This window comes from Myxine glutinosa, chromosome 5 (assembly GCF_964187855.1).
Source record: "Myxine glutinosa chromosome 5, kmMyxGlut1.1, whole genome shotgun sequence".
Classification (NCBI taxonomy): Eukaryota; Metazoa; Chordata; class Myxini; order Myxiniformes; family Myxinidae; genus Myxine; species Myxine glutinosa.
The window spans coordinates 63,989,523-64,009,973 of record NC_136265.1 but is presented as its reverse complement, the minus strand read 5'-3'; the positions used below and the strand labels follow the sequence as shown (position 1 = coordinate 64,009,973).

At 42.8% G+C, this 20,451-nt stretch overlaps 1 protein-coding gene and 1 long non-coding RNA gene across 2 annotated transcripts in view; both read left to right on the top strand.

Annotated features, from left to right (window-relative positions):
- Positions 1 to 20,451, top strand: part of LOC144892287 (uncharacterized) — a 906,753-nt gene that overhangs the window by 220,702 nt on the left and 665,600 nt on the right. The gene's annotated exons all lie outside the window — the stretch shown is intronic.
- Positions 12,893 to 15,947, top strand: LOC144891953 (uncharacterized). Its single transcript, XM_078777066.1, has 3 exons — positions 12,893 to 14,238; positions 14,491 to 15,133; positions 15,933 to 15,947. Exons 1-3 carry the CDS (start codon positions 12,893 to 12,895, stop codon positions 15,945 to 15,947), a joined length of 2,004 nt encoding a protein of 667 aa, XP_078633192.1.

Below are 20,451 nucleotides of genomic sequence, written 5' to 3'. Positions count from 1 at the left end.
CACTTAAAAAATTACACTGGCTGGACCCAGATCTTCACTAAAATTGAATCGATTCTTCCTTGTCACACACACAAACTGTCCAACAAGTTTCGTACAAATCCATCCATAACTTTTGAGATATCCTGCTATGTATCGTTTTTGCCCCTATCTCCCAATGGTGAAGAATCACTTTCAAATATTATAGTAGCTGGATCCGGATCTTCACCCAAGTCTCATAATTTCATGCTTTTCACATACGCTACATCTCTGCCGAATTTTTGTCCGAATCCGTCCACAACTTTTTGAGATATTTTGTTCACAAACAGACAGACAGGGGGTGAAAACATAACCTCCATCCACCTTTTGTGGTGGAGGTAATTAAGCAGGAACCTGAGGCTGGGGTTTTTAAGACCGTTTCATAAAAACGCACTGTCATAAATTATGAAAAATTAAATTATCATTTGGGTTTACGAGGACAAATCCAACTTTAAAAAGTTAAATTTCTGATATTAAGCCAAAGAAAACTTGATAATGCATCATGCTGGAAAATGTAATTGCACTCCATTGAAGATCGTTCGACTAACACAGCCTTCGGCTCAGTTGGACTTTTCTGTTCATCCGACTTGCATAGCCGAAAGCGGGGTGACGCAATTGGTTCACTCTCTCTGTCTGACAAATGTCACTGTGAGTTTATGTTCGAGGTTCTACATAATTTAATTCGAATTTTGTATTTTGAAAATTGTACAACATGAATCGGAACATTAACCTGCAGTTTAGAAGTGCACAACAACAACAACAACAACAGGCATTTTAAGGCCATTTTCCCTGCTAGAGCGGGGGTTAGCCTTGTGGGCCCCATGAAAATTTTCTCCATTTTGCCCTATTTTCTGCATCTCCCCTTGTTAATCCCCTTGCCCGCATTTCTTCTTCCACCACCTTTAGCCAAGTCTTTCTCGGTCTTCCCCATCCTCTCCTTCCTTCTGCATTCATTTCCATCACTCTTCTCAACCAGTCACTTTCATCCTTCCTCAACACATGACCCAACCAGCTCAACCTGTTTCTCTTCACAGCATCAATCACAAGCTCGATTCCCATCATCTTTTGCAATTCATCATTTGTCTTCCTCTCCCTCAACAATACTCCACACATCCACCGAACCATCTGCATTTCCACCCTTTCCAGCCTTCGTTGCTGCTCTATGTTCATTACCCATGTCTCGCTCCCATAAATCATAACACTTCTCAGACATGCAGCATACACCTTTCCCTTCAGCTTCAACAACACTCCCCTCCTCGTCAGCACGCTACTCATTTCCCGAAACTTCTTCCAGTTTAGAAGTGTGTTGGCTCTAAATTTGGCAAATTTGATGGAGTCTCATCTTCAGCGTACATGTGCACTTGTGATAAAGGAATTGCTTCAGTCTGTCATTCTGGCAATCAAACAAAATTTAAAATCCTTCCAAACACAAAACTTACTGTTTTTAGGGACATCACAAAGGACAAAAACCACGGGCATGACTAAGTAGTTCAACATGTTAAATATGGTGGTGGAAAAGAGGGTGCATCCACGGCAGTGATCTTCTCATTGAATGTCTTTTTTTGCAAGGTGGTGAAGCCGCTTCAGTATTTGGCAATGTCCTTCCTTCCATCCATCCATCCATCCGTCCATCAAAAATGAAGAAGACCATATCTAACCCACCGTGTTTAATTCTAAAGGGTTCTAAAGAGTAATTCTCATCGGTTTCGTTTGTGTCTATGCTTTGCTTATTTCATACTAAAGGTACCAAACTGAACTGCTTCCTTTGGACACAGGTATGAATTTTTTGCACTCCTTGCTGTCACTGTATCAACAAAGTCATGTATCAGCCGGCCAGTTTTTGTTGTTGTATAGCCCCGGACAGTTCTCTCAAAGAAACCTGCAGCATGGAGACAGCCGGTCAATCTCCCAGGAGCGACCCAGAGATCCCCCACATCCAGGATGGTGTGCCCCCACCTTCACAAAGTCAGGGCCATGACACAGACAGACAGACAGAGAGTAGAGAGAGAAGAGACATGGACAAGAGGAAGAGCATCGGTCCATGAGGACCGATTGTCACGCTGACCATAACCACGATGCCCTGACGAATCCAGGCAGCAGGGAAGAATGGGGAGGGGTGGGAGTACAACCACCTCAAATAGGTGTCCCAAATAATGCCAAAATCTATTCATCCAGTGCCTAGTGCTGACATGGCAATTTATCTCCGAGCCTCCTGCTCATGAACAGCTGTGCTCTGGAATATTGAAAACCTGTAAATGGTGTGTTACAGTAGGACAGCAACATCAAATGGCTATCGTTGCCACCCTTGAGGGCTGTTGTGAGTACTTTCTTGATCTGTACTGCACGTTCAGATTGTCCATTAGAATGAGGATATGTAGGACTCATTCTTGTAACCCTGAACCCCCATTCCTGGGCAAATGTCATCATATTGGGACTTGCAAATGGCATATTGTCTGCAAATAACTCTGAGTTGCCCTGTCTGGTGAAAACAGACCTCAAAGCTTCAACAATGTGTTTTGCAGTGACCCCAAAAATGTGAATAACTTCAGAATACTTGGAGAAATAGTCCACAATCAGGAGGAAATGTTTCTTGGCAAAGTGGAGAATGCCCGCTCCTAGTTTCTACCAAAACCCCTGGGGTATATCATGCGGCAATAGTGGCTCTTTGCTGTTCACTGGTTCGTACTTGGCACATGTCGCACATTTGGCAACAAGACGTTGTATATCCTGGTTGATACTTGACCTGTCACTTGACGTGCTTTGTCTTTGCATTTCTCTTGCCCAAAATGGCCTTCATTTCATGTTCGAAGAATGCCAGACCTGGGTGCAGCAGGAATTAACAAACACTCCCCCTCAAAAATCATGCCATTTTCCACATGCAGCTCACCACTGAAATCTCAGAAAGGTCTAATGGACACAGGAAAGTTGGTGTCAAATTGTCATCATGTGCAGTGCCCTGGCTGACAAAAAGACGGATCACTAGCTGGAGTGCCTGAAACTGCATGACCTCAAAGATTGAGTCTTACATTGGGACTGGGTCACTCAGTGCCCTTGATAGTGTCTGGAATGTACAGCCGCTTCCCAGGAACATATTTGACAACCACATAATAATGCACAAGTTGAAGCAGCATCAACTGAGCCAAGGTGGTGTGGGGTGATCTTCCTTTGAAGGTGGTTTCCATACAATGGAAGAGTGCTGAACAAAATGGGCATGGCTGCCATTTTTGGCTGCATACCAGAATCCGACATGGCCACCACCTGAATATATATTGGCCTTGCCAGACCATATGTGGCCCAAAAAAAAGTTTTTCGGCTATTTATAGTTAAATAGACGTCACGGAAGTCGATGTAAAATGAGACTCCTGGTGCAGTGCCACATCCCCGGATCCCCCCCCCCCTTGACCCCAAACCGAAACTGCCTCAACCCAAAAACAGGAAGTGATTCACCACAAACCAGAAGTGACTAATTAATTATTAAATTTTCACATTTTCACGATTTTCAACAAAAAAAAAAATTTGATTTTCAAAATTTCCGATTTGCCAATTTTTCTCGATTTTTCTCGATTTTTGTGATTTTCTCGATTTCCCCAAATTTCCAGTTTCTAACATAATTAAATAATTAAAATAATTATACCAACCAATTTTTTAACCATATGGTTAAAAAAATTATTTTGTGTACAACATTGCAAGTTTGTGAACATGTGTGAATATTTGTAAATGTTTGTGAATATTTGTGACCGCGAATGCGACTTCCTACAGCGGGTACGCAAAAACCCCCGGCATGCGCCATGGGCAATGCAATCAGTCGCTATATAGGAACTCTCTCCCCTACATATTACGAACCATTCGTTTATGTGTTTTTTCAAATATTTGTTTGACAACAACATCATTAACTTTCAATCGAATAAATAACCCATGCTCTCCAACCAGGATCTGAGAAACCTCGATTGCACAAATAACCCTACAGTTTACCCCCATCAAATCTTGAGGATTGATACAACAATCATCAATATTATCTCCAGAAACATTATCCTTATAAAATGTTGTTGTAATCTCTATTTGTGAATCATTTTCATCAGTTGTCATAAGCGTTGGGTACATAGTGATAGCACAACCCCCTAGAGATGCCCTCTCATCACACTTATGCAAAAATATATTTACTATGTCAAGAGGATATTTAAATTTGGTTTCTCTTAATACATGGACTTAACCAATGAAAGAATCGCTTCAAATATTTTCATAGTTTACCTTTCCTCAGTTGATGTAGAATGCAGATGTTCACGAATTGAATATAGTAATTGGGAAAGAAAATGACCTAATAATTATATTATTACCCACATCAACAGGTCGGCATGGTTTAATACCCCAAGACAATACCTCTGGTGTTTCAATGTATAGTTTTGTCATGTTTTCATTCGAATGTTTATATTTAATTGATATTTTACAAGATTCAACCCCCCTGTGTTTGGAATATTTATGTGTTCCAAAAATTGTTTTTAATATCAAAATTATCAAAACTCAGTGCCATTTTATATATATATATATATATATATATATATATATATATTTTAATCATCGTATATGACAAAAAAAATTGATTTTTATATTTCTTATACTGTATATAAAGAGATGAATTCATATAATAAGATGAAGTTTCTTAAAAAGAACAGCAAATTCACAACATATTGTGATGTTTGTGACCATGATTACAAACAACTCTATAAAACATTTTCACACCAACAAACACAAAGCTAAACTTTCACAGATGTTGTCTCCACTTGAACGAGAAACAAAATATTGCAGCGTTTGTGATGTCAGTCTTGAAGGCGAGTTTTCCCTCTCATCTTAAATCACGCAAACACACACTCAAACTTTTACATATGGTCGCTCTGCTTGAACGAGAAACAAAATATTGTCGCGTTTGTGATAAGACCGTCTTGACGGGGAGCTTTCCCACCCATCTTAAATCACAAAAACACATCGAGTTGAGGGGATACACTATAGTGGACACTGATAATGCATTTAGGAACCATATTAGAATAAGGAGGTTTGGTTTAACACTCCCAGAACCAAAATCAATAGCTGAGGCGATTGAAACAGTCAAATCCGCCATTGAAAGCTATGTAAAGAATACGTTGGCTGAGATTAAACCCCTTAAACTTTATATGGGAGTAAAAATGGAATTGAAAAAAATCGATTCCTGAAAAAGAGGAGCTTGTTAAGAAACTCTATATAAGAACAAAACCTACTTTGTCACATCACTCCAGGGGTTCTTATGAACAGACGTTTATGATAAACTTTAAGAACAAGAATAGGAAGAGAAGAGAAGATGATAAGAATTATGGATATGAACTTATTAAAATATTATACATCAATATACACGTTTTAAAATCAGACCCTCTAAAAGCTTCTTCTTACATTGATTTACCAAGCGAGATTAAACTTGTGTGTTAAACATCAATCCACCGTAATTAATATGCCGGTAGAAGGTTCAGACATAAAATTCAAAGATTTCGATAAAACTATAAAACACCCATTCGTGATATATGCTGACTTTGAATGTATTCTTGAAAAGATAAATGACGCTTCTTCAAAATCAAACGAAACATCCACAAATAAATATCAAAAACATACTCCTGGTGGTTTCTGTTAAAATATCAAGTCATCCATTGGCGACAAATACAACAAACAAGAACTTTATAGAGGAGAAGATGCGGCTTCTGAGTTTATAAAATGATTAGAAGAGGACTGTCGTCGCTTAAGAAAGATAATTAGATTAACCAATAAACCGATGAACCCCCAAACAAAAGAAGAAAAAACAGAATATAAGCAACCAAATAGCATCTGTCATATTTGAATGAATATGAATGAATGATCGTTTTAAGGCCATTTTCCCCCACTCGAGTGGGGGTTAGACTTGCGGGCCCCATGACAATCATGGTTCCCTGTTTTGAGGCAATGTTTTTATGGCCGGATGCCCTTCCTGACACCAGCCCTTGGTCACGCTCTTACGATGCGCAGGGATACGGTGTACCTATTCTAAATCGGGGTACACACCGTGATCATTCATCCCAGCAAGCTGGCACTCAATTTGCCGACCTCGGAAGGATGACAGGCTGTCATATTTGTGGGAAGAAAATTGATGGAGAGGAAGATACTGGGGGACCAAAGGTTAGAGACCATTGTCGTCTCACTGGGAAATATAGGGGTCCGGCTCATAGTGTCCGGAACGGACAAACTCCCGCTTTGCCTTTTGATACTACAACAACAACAACAACAACAGGCATTTTAAGGCCATTTTCCCTGCAAGAGCGGGCATCAGCCTTGCGGTCCCCATGACAATCTTCTCCATTTTGCCCTATTTTCTGCATCCCCCCTTGTTAACCCCCTTTCCCGCATTTCTTCTTCGACCATCTTTAGCCAAGTCTTTCTCAGTCTTCCCTGTCCTCGTGTTCCTTCTTCATTCATTTCCATCACTCTTCTCAACCAGTCACTTTCATCCTTCCTCAACACATGACCAAACCATCTCAAACTGTTCCTCTTCACAGCATCCATCACAGGCTCTATTCCCATCATCTTTCGCAATTCATAATTTGTCTTCCTCTCTCTCAACAATACTCCACACATCCACCGAACCATTCGCATTTCCACCCTTTCCAGCCTTCATTGCTGCTCTACGTTCATTACCCATGTCTCTCTCCCATAAATCATAACACTTCTCACACATGCAGCATACACCTTTCCCTTCAGCTTCAACGACACTCCCCTCCTCGTCAGCACGCCACTCAGTTCCCGAAACTTCTTCCATGCACATCTCCCTCTGGCACCCGTTGCCGAGTCTGATCCACCTTCTCCATTCAGCATGTCTCCGAGGTAGCAAAATGTTTTCACACCTTCCAGCTCGCCGTCTCCAAGATCCAACTCAACATTTCCTCCATCTGCCGCTCCCTCTGTGCACACCTTACACTTGAATGTGGCTGCCACACTGGTTAATGACCCTCTCACACCACTACATTTTTGATGAACCCACTCTTCGCACATTGTACATTGAATGGAATTCACTCCGACACTCTTCCTGCACACAGCACACGGCCACTTCCCAGTTCTTTCCACCTCACCACATGCTTTACGACTTGCCATCACCTTCGTTTTTCCGATATTCACCTTCAGACCTTTTGTCTCCATACATTCCTTCCACTTGTTCATCTTTTCCTTCAGTTCATCCATACTTTCCGCAATCAACACCAGATCATCGGCAAACAACAACTCCCACGGTAAACCCTCCTTTACGTTCTGAGCCAGCACCTCCATCACAGCTACAAATAGTAGTGGACTTAGTACCGACCCCTGATGCACTCCCACCTTCACCTGAAACTCACCACTGTTCCTGTCCTTCGTCCTTACAGCTGTGCACGCTCTTTTGTACATTGCCATCACTACTCTGATCAACCATTCCTCCACTCCTAACTTCCTCAATGCCCATGTCAATACTTCATGTGGAACCCTATCGAATGCTTTCTCCAGATCAACAAACCCAAGAAACAACTTCTTCCTCTTCTCCATGTACTTCTCCTGCAACTGCCTCACAATAAAAAGCACGTCTGTCATTCCTCTTCCAGGCATAAATCCAAACTGCATTTCATCAATCTTCACTTTCTTCCTTGTCCTCCTCTCCAACACCTTTTCCAATACCTTCATTCCATGCTCCAATAACTTTATCGCTCGATACGAGCCACAGCCACTTCCTGCATTATATGATAAAGAAAATTATGTTTTACACCAAAGGAACTTAAAACAATATGTATCGGCGGGATTGATAGTAAAGAAGGTACATAGAGTTATACAGTTTAACCAAAGTCATTGGATGAAGGAGTATATTGATTTTAACACTCAAAGGAGAACCGAAGCAAAAACTGATTTTGAGAAAGACTGTTATAAATTGATGAATAATTCTGTATTTGGAAAGACGATGGAAAATCTTAGAAATAGACCAAACATAAGACTTACTACATCTTGGGGACAAGCGGCAAAATTAATTAATAAACCTCGTTTTCAAAGAGAAGTGGTGTTTTCAGAGAACTTTGTCGCCATTCATTTACAAAAAGAGAGTATTGCACTGAATAAACCTATTTATATAGGAACGACAGTTCTTGATTTATCAAAATTATGAATGTATGATTACCGTTACAATAATTTGAAACCAAGTATCAAGATAATGTTTCTCGACTTTATATGGATACGGATAGTTTCATTTTAGAAATTAAAACGGAAGATGTTTATTCAGATATGCTTGAGGGAAGTGACTTGTATGATACGAGCAATTATAAACCAACCGATAAGTTGTTTTCCTCAAATAATAAAAAGGTTATTGGGAAGTTTAAGGATGAATTAGGAGGAAAGGTAATGACTGAATATGTTGGATTGAGAGCTAAGGCTTATGCTCATAAATATATTGATAATAATGGTATTGGAAGATGTGATAAGAAGTTAAAAGGAATAAAGAAGGGTGTTATCAAAGAAGAAATAGAATTTGAACATTATTATAATTGTTTAACTTTAAAGATGGAGGAGTTGGAGGCGTTTCGAAAAATGAATACAATGAGAAGTTATAAACACCAATTATATACGGAGGAGGTGAACAATAAAGCTCTTGAGGCTTATGATGATAAAAGGTTTATTTTAAACAATGGAATAAACCGTATTCAGTATGGTCACAAAGACATACGCAATTTTAATCAAAATAAATTAATCTCAAATAAAATGAGTTATTGTATCAAATGTAAAAAGAAAAGTAAAACTAAAAATATCTCTTGCGATATAAAGAAAAATAATAGAGTTTGTGAAAAGGGAGAATGTGTAATATGCAGAGCTAAAAAGTGTCAATTAATCCCATCTAAAAGTGGGGGTGATATACAAAAAATTGTATCAGGGACTAAATTTACAACCACGGTGATTCCAGGGTAGGAACTACATCTACCGGGCTATTCCTTCTGCAGCCCAGGAACAAACTTGGAGAAAAGATTAGATGAAAATGACAATCCCAAACCATGGTCTTAACCCATAGACAGGGTTGATGGGACGTGTATGAAGCATGACATTGCTTCTCGTAACACCGATACATGAGCTGGAAAACATGAAGCCGACAGAGAAGTGATGTATAATTTGTCTTTGATACGAGATCCAACGTTGAGAGAGAAACTTGTTGGGCCTCTCATGAAGATAGCGATAAAACGTAAATTAAGATTTGGCCTTGGACTTCAAAAAAACTTCTAAACTCCAAGGATGATATTAAACCTGAGGAAGGGGTCATTTTAGCTAATGAGTTACACAAACCTATAATCACAAAGTTTAAACGAAGGAACGTTTATTCTAAAGCCGTTGATTACATCTGGTCTGCCAATTTAATTGAACTGAATAATGATAAAGGGTACAAGTATGCGTTAACTGTTATTGATTTGAGAAGTAGATTTGCCTGGGAAAAATTTGCCCTGAAAAACAAGAGAGGTAATACCCTGATGTTGGCCTTCCAACAGATATTTAATAAAAGTAAAAGGAAACCAAAGAAGCTATGGACCGACGAGGGGATGGAGTTCCACAACAGTATATTCATGAAATTTCTTAAAGAGCATGGCATTACATTATACAGTACCTTTAATGAAGGAAAAGCAGTTGTTATTGAACGTTTTAATCGCACTTTGAAAGAGAGGTTGTATAAAAAATTCACACATGTCGGTTCTCAACAATGGGTCTCTATAATTCAGGATATTGTTGATAATTACAACAATGCAGTGCATTCATCTACTTGAGAAAAACCATCAGAAACAGTTACAACATTAGCATATGAAAAGAAGGTTAATTTAAGAAAACCAAAGTTCAAAGATGATGATGTCGTAAGAATATACAGACGGAAAAGCCATTTTGAGAAGGTTTATACAAAGAGATAGACTAATTAACTTTTTAAAATCGTTGAGGTAGTGGATACAGTGCCTTGGTCTTATAAGTTAAATGATTTACGTGGAGAAGAAATCTTGGGGTCATTTTACTCACAATAATTACAAAAGACAAAACTCAGTGGTAAATGATCTTGAAAAAAAATTGATGTTATATTAAAATGGCAAGAAAACTACTTCAGGAGAATTAAAATGTTTGTATTCAAGGATACTTGCAAGAAAAGGGGGTAAAAATTTTCATTTTTAAAGGGGGTCAAGCCTGCTCCTGCGACTAGCTAACCGGGGAAGGCCCTCCCTGGCTCTTACCCCCTCTATGCCCACCTTGGCATTGGGCAACCCAGGTCCCCTTCTGCGATCCTCGGGCCCCACTCACAACTACCCTAACCGGCTGCCAGAGCCTACCTGCGGCCTCACCTGGCCAACAAACTACAACTGGCGGAGTGCCCCAATAACCATTCACACCAATTAAGCCACACGCCCAGCCATGTCACTGACTACTGCACCCCCCAAAACACTTCATTCCACTGCCCGCACCACAGGTGTCAATGTCCATGTAATTTACCTATGCCCTCTACCTGACTTTACACTCACCCCCTCCCCCCACCCCCCCAGGCTTTCGTGAATGGGTTCCACTCCCCCCATTCGATCCTTCGCACCATGCATTCCACACCTTTTACTTTCACACACCATTTATTTTGCACACACCTCAACACAATTCCATTTATTTTCCAAACACAATTCCTCACTCACACAGCATCATCTCCCTACCTAATTTCCCCTACAACTCGTGCTGCCCTTGTCGTCCCTCACACTATGCACTCCCTTTTCTTTAACGACCACCTAAACTCTCTACGTCCCCTCTATAGTTCAGGTGTCCCTACTTAAATCTCATGTCCCGAAGGTCTTCGAAATCCCCATCAATTATCCAAGCCATCCCTCGGCTAGCTTCGGTGCCCCATGGAGGCCATGGAGGTGCCCCTCCATGTGCCTATCACTGCCATCCCCCTAAGCCCTAAGGTAATGCTCATGCCCCCCCCCCCCCGTGGGAGTAATGGTGACACTACCGTTCCCCCACGTGGGGTACACTACTCCCCCCAGTCCTCTAAACTATGAGCCTCTCCAAGTGGATGTTCGTTGTCACAGCTCGGCCTCGAAGGGCTGAGCGATCCATGCGGGTGGTTGGTCGCCTGTATAGGGTGTCCGTCCGGCATTTTTGATCCAAGGGGGGAGGGATTGATAGGCCCAAGTGCCGGGCTCCATCCCTGCACGGGGCCTCACGGTCCCACGCACGATGACCCAGCCGGCCACGGTCAAAGCACCGCACCCTATGGGGTGCGTGGCTCCGAAAGCTCCTACCTCCCCTTGAACCCGGCCGATCGCCCTTGCCGCCATACGGCGCCAACCATACAGTGCGGGGGGCCGGAGGCACGAATCGTGCACGCCAGTCCTCGTGAGACCGACGCGGCACCGATCCCCTCCCGTCCCTGCAGCACACAACTCACCGGGAGCTCGCGTACGCTACTCGTTCTGCTAAGCTCTACCCCCCCCTGGTCGGTGTCGATGCTTGAGCCGCGTCCTCATGACTCGCGACACATTCCACACTCGCACACCCAGGCACCCACGCGCATCCCACACACTCCGTTATCGCACACTCGGGTGCACACGCTTCCCACACACACTCCGGTGTGCACACTTTTTCCACACACTCGGTCTTCGCACACTCCGGTGCACACTCATCTCTCACACACTCTGTTGTACACTCTGGTGCACACTCCTCCCACACACACTCCGGTGTGCATTCCTTTTCCACACACTCAGTTCTCGCACACTCAGTGCTTTGCACCTGCACACCTAGGTGCACTCACGCCTTTAACACACTTCAATACACACTCCTTCTCCACACACTCCAGTACGCACTCTCTCTCACACCGCACAATGGGCCCTTCGCAAATCGTACCACCCTCACTCGTACACCGCACAATGGGCCCTTCGCAAATCGTACCACCCTCACTCGTACACCGCACAATGGGCCCATCGCGAACGCCCGGGTCTCGCTTCTCTCCCAAGCGCGCCGAGCACACGTTCCCGCCATTTTTACTCACCTCGGGGCCCTCCTTCTCCGCCAGCACCTGCAAACTTTTTATTTCATCAGCAAGCACGGCATCACGGTGCAAACACAGACTTTATTCAGGCTCCATCACCACCTCCCGTGATTTGCTCCCCGATTCTCCCGTCTCTTCGGCCCAAATTGTTACTTCTTTTTCTACCACGACGATCGTCGGCACCCCTAAAATTTTCTTTTCCAATGCGACGATCGTCGGCTCCTCTACACCCCACGTCGCGACTCCCATAGCCCCGGTCAACTTGGCTGTCCGCCGCTCTAGCTCGCTCCCCACGTGTTCTCCGCACCGTGTCACTTTGTCGCGTACCACCGCGACCTTCCCGCTCGACCTCCACCCAATGTCCTCCACTGCCTTTTTCATGTCCCTCTTTGACGCTGCCCTCATCTTCTGCATATCACACCTGGACTCCTCCCTCAATTTTTCCGCTTATTTTCCAGAAAATTTCTTTTTCCACAGGCGCTCACGAGCCAAAGATGTGCCACCGCCCACGACCAAGCCCAGAACCCGAGAGCGATGACCTCTGCGACCGCCCGCCACACAGCCAGTACCAGAGAGAGTGAGGAGGGGGTGTGGTTGGGTGGGTGGGCACACCCTCCTTTGACCAGTTTCTCTCTTTGTCATTTAGGGCTAGTTTTCGATGAAAATGGAGTACTGCACATTGTGCTGTTTTAAAAATGATGCATGTTTCACAGCAATAATGATTTATTGATGGTTTTCTAAATTGTCTTTGCAGAGAATCAGTTGAAAATGGTTTCTTATTCCAAGTCAAGTTCCCAATTATGTCAAGCAACACCAAGACGTGAGATGCCATACAAGTGCACTGTGTGCAGCAAGGAATTTTCTTGGTTAGCATCCTTGAATTATCAGAGAGTAGAACACGCAGAAGAGAAGCCTTGTAAATTTCCTGTGTGCAGCAAGAATTTTGCTCGTTCATCATTTTTACAAACGCATCAATGGATACACACAGAAGAGACACACAACCTGTGTTCTGTACGCAACAAGGCATTTCCTTTTGCTTCACGTTTGAAAAAGCATCGATGGATGCACACGGGAGAGAAACCTTTCAAGTGCACTGTGTGCAACAATGAATTTTCTTGGTTAGCATCCTTGAATCATCAAAAACTAAAACACACAGGAGAGAATCCGTATAAATGTCCTGTGTGCGGCAAGGATTTTGCTCATTCATCATCTTTAAAAGTACATCAAAGAACACACACAGGAAAGAGGCCTTATAAATGTACTGTGTGTGGGAAGGATTTTCCTCAATTATCATCTTTACAAACACATCAAAGAACACACACAGGAAAGAGGCCTTATAAATGTACTGTGTGTGGGAAGGATTTTCCTCAATTATCATCTTTACAAACACATCAAAGTACACACACAGGAGAGAGGCCTTATAAATGTACTGTGTGTGGAAAGGATTTTCCTCAATTATCATCTTTACGAACACATCAAAGAACACACACAGGAGAGAGGCCTTATAAATGTCCTGTGTGTGGCAAGGATTTTGCTTGTTCATCACATTTACAAAGACATCAAAGAACTCATGCAGGAGAGAGGCCTTATAAATGTCCTGTGTGTGGCAAGGATTTTGCTCATTCATCACATTTACAAAGTCATCAAAGAACTCACACAGGAGAGAGGCCTTATAAATGTCCTGTGTGTGGCAAGGATTTTGCTCATTCATCACATTTACAAAGTCATCAAAGAACTCACACAGGAGAGAGGCCTTATAAATGTCCTGTGTGTGGCAAGGATTTTGCTCATTCATCACATTTACAAAGACATCAAAGAACACACACAGGAGAGAGGCCTTATAAATGTCCTGTGTGTGGCAAGGATTTTGCTCATTCATCACATTTACAAAGTCATCAAAGAACTCACACAGGAGAGAAGCCTTATAAATGTCCTGTGTGTGGCAAGGATTTTGCTCGTTCATCATCTTTAAAAGTACATCAAAGAACACACACAGGAGAGAGGCCTTATAAATGTCCTGTGTGTGGAAAGGATTTTGCTCGTTCATCACATTTACAAAGTCATCAAAGAACTCACGCAGGAGAGAGGCCTTATAAATGTCCTGAGTGCGGGCAGTATTTTGCTCATTCATCATCTTTAAAAGTACATCAAAGAACACACACAGGAGAGAGGCCTTATAAATGTCCTGTGTGTGGGAAGGATTTTCCTCAATTATCATCTTTACAAACACATCAAAGAAAACACACAGGAGAGAGGCCATATAAATGTCCTGTGTGTGGGAAGGATTTTCCTCAATTATCATCTTTGCAAACACATCAAAGAACACACACAGGAGAGAGGCCTTATACATGTCCTGTGTGTAGCAAGGATTTTGCTCGTTCATCACATTTACAAAGTCATCAAATAACTCACGCAGGAGAGAGGCCTTATAAATGTCTTGTGTGTGGCAAGGATTTTGCTCGTTCATCACATTTACAAAGACATCAAAGAACACACACAGGAGAGAGGCCTTATAAATGTCCTGTGTGTGGCAAGGATTTTGCTCGTTCATCACATTTACAAAGTCATCAAAGAACACACACAGGAGAGAGGCCTTATAAATGTCCTGTGTGTGGCAAGGATTTTGCTCATTCATCACATTTACAAAGTCATCAAAGAACTCACGCAGGAGAGAAGCCTTATAAATGTCCTGTGTGCGGGCAAGATTTTGCTCATTCATCATCTTTAAAAGTACATCAACGAACACACACAGGAGAGAGGCCTTATAAATGTCCTGTGTGTGGGAAGGATTTTCCTCAATTATCATCTTTACAAACACATCAAAGAACACACACAGGAGAGAGGCCTTATAAATGTACTGTGTGCGGGCAGGATTTTCCTCAATTATCATCTATGCAAACACATCAAAGAACACACACAGGAGAGAGGCCTTATAAATGTCCTGTGTGTGGCAAGGATTTTGCTTTTTCATCACATTTGCAAACACATCAAAGAAAACACACAGGAGAGAGGCCTTGTAAATGTCCTGTGTGCGGGCAGGATTTTGCTCATTCCTCATCTTTAAAAGTACATCAAAGAACACACACAGGAGAGAGGCCTTATAAATGTCCTGTGTGTGGGAAGGATTTTCCTCAATCATCACATTTACAAAGACATCAAAGAACACACACAGGAGAGAGGCCTTATAAATGTCTTGTGTGTGGGAAGGATTTTCCTCAATCATCACATTTACAAAGCCATCAAAGAACACACAGGAGAGAGGCCTTATAAATGTACTGTGTGCGGGAAGGATTTTGCTCATTCATCACATTTACAAACACATCAAATGATACACACCGGGGAGAAGTCTTACCAATGCTCTGAATGCCTTAAGGCTTTTGTTGACTTCTCCAATTTGAAGTGGCATCAAATAATACACACCGGAGAGATGCGCTACACATGTTCTGTGTGTACCAAGGCATTGTTGTATCAATCCAAGTTGAAGCGGCATCAAAAATCCATGCACAAGAAAAAAGGAGAGAAGACCTACAGGTTAAGCCCGACAGATCTTCAAGAAGATAGCACGATTGATCCAATTCACCACCATCTCAAGTCACTCCACTCCACTCCACTCTCCCCTCATCCAATCCGTGATATTTTGTACCCCTGTTAACAACCCACTCCAAACCCTTCTTCCAAATTTTCTTCTGCATCCATCTTGTCGACCCCATGCATCCGCCACGACCCATCTTTCCTTCATACTCATCTTATTTGCCCAACTCTCCCTCTATTTTATCCTTCACCTCTGCTGTCGTTGTTTCCCTCCCATTCCTCCTCCCCCTGTTTCTCCTGCTCCTTTTGTTCTGTTGTTTCCTGATCTGTTCAGTGTTCTTGCTCTTGACTTTTATTCAAAAAAGTGTAGGTTCTGTAAGGTAGAAACAGAAAATACCGGTCACCTTCTTTCAGGATATGAAAAGACAACTGTCTGAATAACTGCATACACAAAAGGACAACAATGTGTGCAACGTACACCATTGGGACATCTGAAAAAAATTTCAACATCTGGGTCTCAGAAAAAATCAAGGAAGCATGAACCAAAAGCGATTGGTTGAACATGAGGATGCAGACCTCACGTATGACCAAATCATCCCATCAATTGTGAACAGAGAAAACAAATCATTGCGACAGGACATTGTACTTGTGCATGAAAAGGAAAAGATGGCATTGCTAAAGCCGCTGTCACACCTTGACGTTTTAGCCAGCGTATGCCGACGTATGAAAAATTTGGCAAATACGCTGGCACACGTCGAATATGTTCTGGGTAAGTTTTGTATACGTTAAGAGCACGCTGAAGCACGCTGGCATACGTCGTAGTACGCCGAGCTCGTCGACAAATTTTGTGCATGCACAAAATTTGTCGACGTATGCCAGCGTATGACTCACACCTTCCGCATACGCTGGCCATAAGTTGTAGGCACGTTAGGCGATCGTTGACACACGTCGACACACGTTACTTGTAAGTTACTCATAAGTCGAAATACGTCGAGATAATGTCTAGCGTACCCGAAACTTATTTCTAACCTATGAGTAACGTGCTTTGAACATATGTGTAACGTATCTCCAACGCATATTGATGTATGTAGACGTATTTGACGTCTTCCGGATGACCACAGAACTTACTGAACGTGTTTCTAACTTACAGCTACCGTATAATGGCGTATTGGCAGCGTTTAGGGGAATTGGTATAAATGGGGTTCACAGGAGGAACCCGTCAGTGTTCCAGACTCCATGGTGAGCAGATGTCCATGTCATCCGAGAGATGGAGGATCCGGCAAGGCTGAGACGAGAATACCTTCTAGCTGTCCTCCAACATCAACATGACCTCATCGATTTGACACTGTACAAGTTGCGTGCCAATAGAGCCAGGAGAAGAAGAGGTGAACGGAGGAGAAGGAACTGGGTGAGACCATGGATCTGGAGGCGACGGCAGTTTGGCATGTATGACCAGCTCGGGTGTGGGTGATGATGGATCCTCCTTGCGTCCACGGCCATGGCCATGGCCAGGAGACTTCTTGGCAGCATTCTTCGAAGTTTTCTTCGGCATGACGGTGATGTTGACACTTCGATGTCTAGTGCGGTTATGATTTGAATCGTCGAGCGGCAGCCTTTTAATAGGCTACGCCACGTGATCGTCGGTGATACGCTGCCGCGCGCTATGCATGAGTTAGACTATCGTTGGGCATAAGTTGTGAACGCGGACAACACGCTAAGCATTCGTTGGTATAAGTTATCTATAAGTTATCGAAACGTTCTGTGTACGTTATTAATACATTATGCATACGTCCAACTCGTTATGAATACGCTATTATACGCCCAAAACTGAAAAAAAACATCGATAGTTCAGCGAACGCCAGCGTTTTAGATAAATTTTGATACGTCGGCATACGCTGGCTAAATCGTCAAGGTGTGACAGGGGCTTAATCAAGGGGTCAGTAACCAGCGACTTTGATCGAAATAATGTGGAAATCAGGAAATTGACCAAGTAATCAGCATCTGTAAAATGAGGCCAAGAGAACCTGGAAGCTGTAGAATTCTGACAAAATGGGAATGATAAAGAACCTCTATAAGAACTTTAAAACAGTCCCCAGGAATCGTTGGACAGACTAAAACAATTGGAGGCTGTCTGTGGTACAATGACAATCCTGGAAATAATCCTTAGAAGAAAACATTGAGAAGACTTTTTCACAATTTGGATTGTGAAACATGATATTTTACCGAAATGGACGTGGCTACTTTGAGTCCTGAGAGGACTTCGTTCCACCTTCTGAAAACTGCACATCGATATTCCAACAAACGAGAGAAGCCCTTCTTGTGTTCTGATTCTAATAAGTATTTTCCCATTTATCATGATATGAAATGCATTGAAGGATAGACAAAGCAAAGAAGCTTTTGCTGGTGTCCCTCATTTGTGGATGGTAAAATGCATGCACCCTGCCAAGCTAAATCCCTAAATAATCAAACTCATTGAGGAAGCAACGGAGCTCTGGAATACCACATTGATATTGCAGCACTGAAACGGAAAAATCGACACATGACAAAATGGGTGCTGACATAATGGGAATGATAACACCAGAAGTGAAGATACCACATGTGTTCTTCCAGGGTGACTGTCTCTCTCCCTCTTGTTTTGCCCGGCTCTGGACCTACTGAGCAAACTCATTGATGATCAAGGACAGGAATACACCCGAACATCAAACAGTATAATGTCCAATGGGTCAGGAAAAGTGACACATCTGATGTATATTAATGATTTAATGTTCTTCGAACCAAACGACGGAAAATTTGCAGAACCATTAAAACTGGTAAAATGGAATTCAGACGACTTGTAAAATGCTGCTAAATGTGCGGAGTGCACATTCATAAGAGGTTGACCAACAACATTGGATAAAATAAATATCGACCTCAGAACAACAATGCAGGAGCAAGAAAATAAAACATCATGCATGTACCTCAGAGAAGAAGAGTGTGACCAACTATTTCGCAAACCAATTGCGGAAAACAATTGACAGAGAATATCTGCAGAGAACGAGGCAAATTCTAAAAACACATCTCTTCCCAAGAAATAAAATGGAACTTGAAAACCAGCCCGCAGTGCCAGTTTTCCAACATATTGTTGTAGTTTTGTATTCTCTGGGATATTGAAGCACATACACATCGAGTAAAGCGAGTTTATATCGTAGTATTCTGTTTCGCTATTCAGGATATATTGCATTCATGTGAGCAGATATGGCATTAAGAGTGTTTCGTTAGAAATCCCATTTGTACGTTTCCTCTCCATACACTCTCTGCATTCATGTCGCATGTTACATTGTCACATGCACCATCTACAGTCCCTCCGCCAAATAATCCTTGCTCACACAGCCTGCCATAGTGAAACCCCCAGCTTCAACACCACATACAGCTGCACCAAATCGGATTGGTGAACACCTGAGACCAATTGACCATCTCAAGGGAGACAGTGCACCAGAACTGTGAAGGCCAATCAACAGTTGTCATCAGGAGTTGGGGTACTGAAACACCAATCAGGTACGAGGGGGAAGGATCTGTCGGCAGGCAAGCTCCTCCTACTGACTGGGGGAGAGGGGTGGAGATCTGCAATGTGAGTAGGTGGGTGCAGATTCTCATAAAAAGCGAGAGCTGAGCTCACAAACAAACGACAGGACACGTTACGAGTCACCAGCCCTCCTTGAACCCCGTTCAAATTCTCCTTGTGCATATTCTCATCCGACCAGCCTTCATCCATGTTTTCTCTGTATTCCTCTTTCTTCCTTTGTTGTTCAGTCTGCTTTCCATGTCGTTTCATTTCTTTGTTCACTTTCTTTGATTCTCACGCTTTATTTATCTTACACTTCCAACACCTCTTGCCCCTTTGGACCTTTGCATTGAATCCAGCTTGTTAATCTGCGCAACCTGAACAGACAAATTCCCACTTCGCCTTTTGATACTGATGGTTAGTTAAGCGTCCGTGACGCAATGAATTGCTTCCTGCACTTTCCCGCTAAAAATCACATGTAGCTCATGCTGCGTATGAACCATCAGCACATGAAGAAGGCAGTACATCGGGAACAGTGAGGAGTGACTGCGAGCGGAGCGTGATTGGTCTGGACACCAGACAATCATCAGAATTATTGGTGGCACATGGTCATCCGAGTTGGTGCAAGGTGTGATGGAGCAGAACACACCAGCTTTCTCTCTCGATTGCTCTTATCCCAGATGAATGTGGTGCCAGCTACCTCACAGAGTTGTGAAGTCATTGCTAAAGTTCAGAGGGCAGGTCTGTCATGTTGTGGATAATGTGGATGTTTTCATACTCTGCATAATTGTGAATGTAACAGCCATTATTTCTCCCTTTTTAAAATTTGGCTGATTCTTGTGTACTAAAAGGCCTTTTCCGAAGAAACTGTGTCCTGATTTATTTTGTTTGCGGCATCGGATAACTGAGGGTCAATCGGGCTTTGTAAGCGCTCAAAGCGGTTACTTAATGAGTCGGTCCACTTGGCCGACTAGTTAAGATTGGTTATGTCATCATCAGCACAGTACCCGCTCATACTCGGGCTTTTTCATGTGTGGTAGCACGACTTTGGGTGTGTGGGATTGGCAATCATCGTTATTTAAAGATACGCCATCCTCTCAGAGTTATCCAGAGGCAACGTGCTTCTGTGGCCAAATCATGGAAATTCTGAGGAGGATGTGGCAGACGTCGAAGACGGCATTCCATTTCAGCCCAGACATGCTCAGCAGCCCTGCGCCATACCAGCCCCATGCAGCACCAGCACTGCATCGCACCATCCCTGTGCAACACCAACCCCACATGACCAGCTACACACAGCATCAGCTATGCAGAG

Coding starts and splice junctions, on each gene's coding strand:
- LOC144891953 (XM_078777066.1), top strand. CDS start 12,893: ATGCCATACAAGTGCACTGTGTGCAGCAAGGAATTTTCTTGGTTAGCA. Junction 14,239..14,490: donor AGAACACACACAGGAGAGAG/GCCTTATAAATG, acceptor CGCAGGAGAGAG/GCCTTATAAATGTCTTGTGT.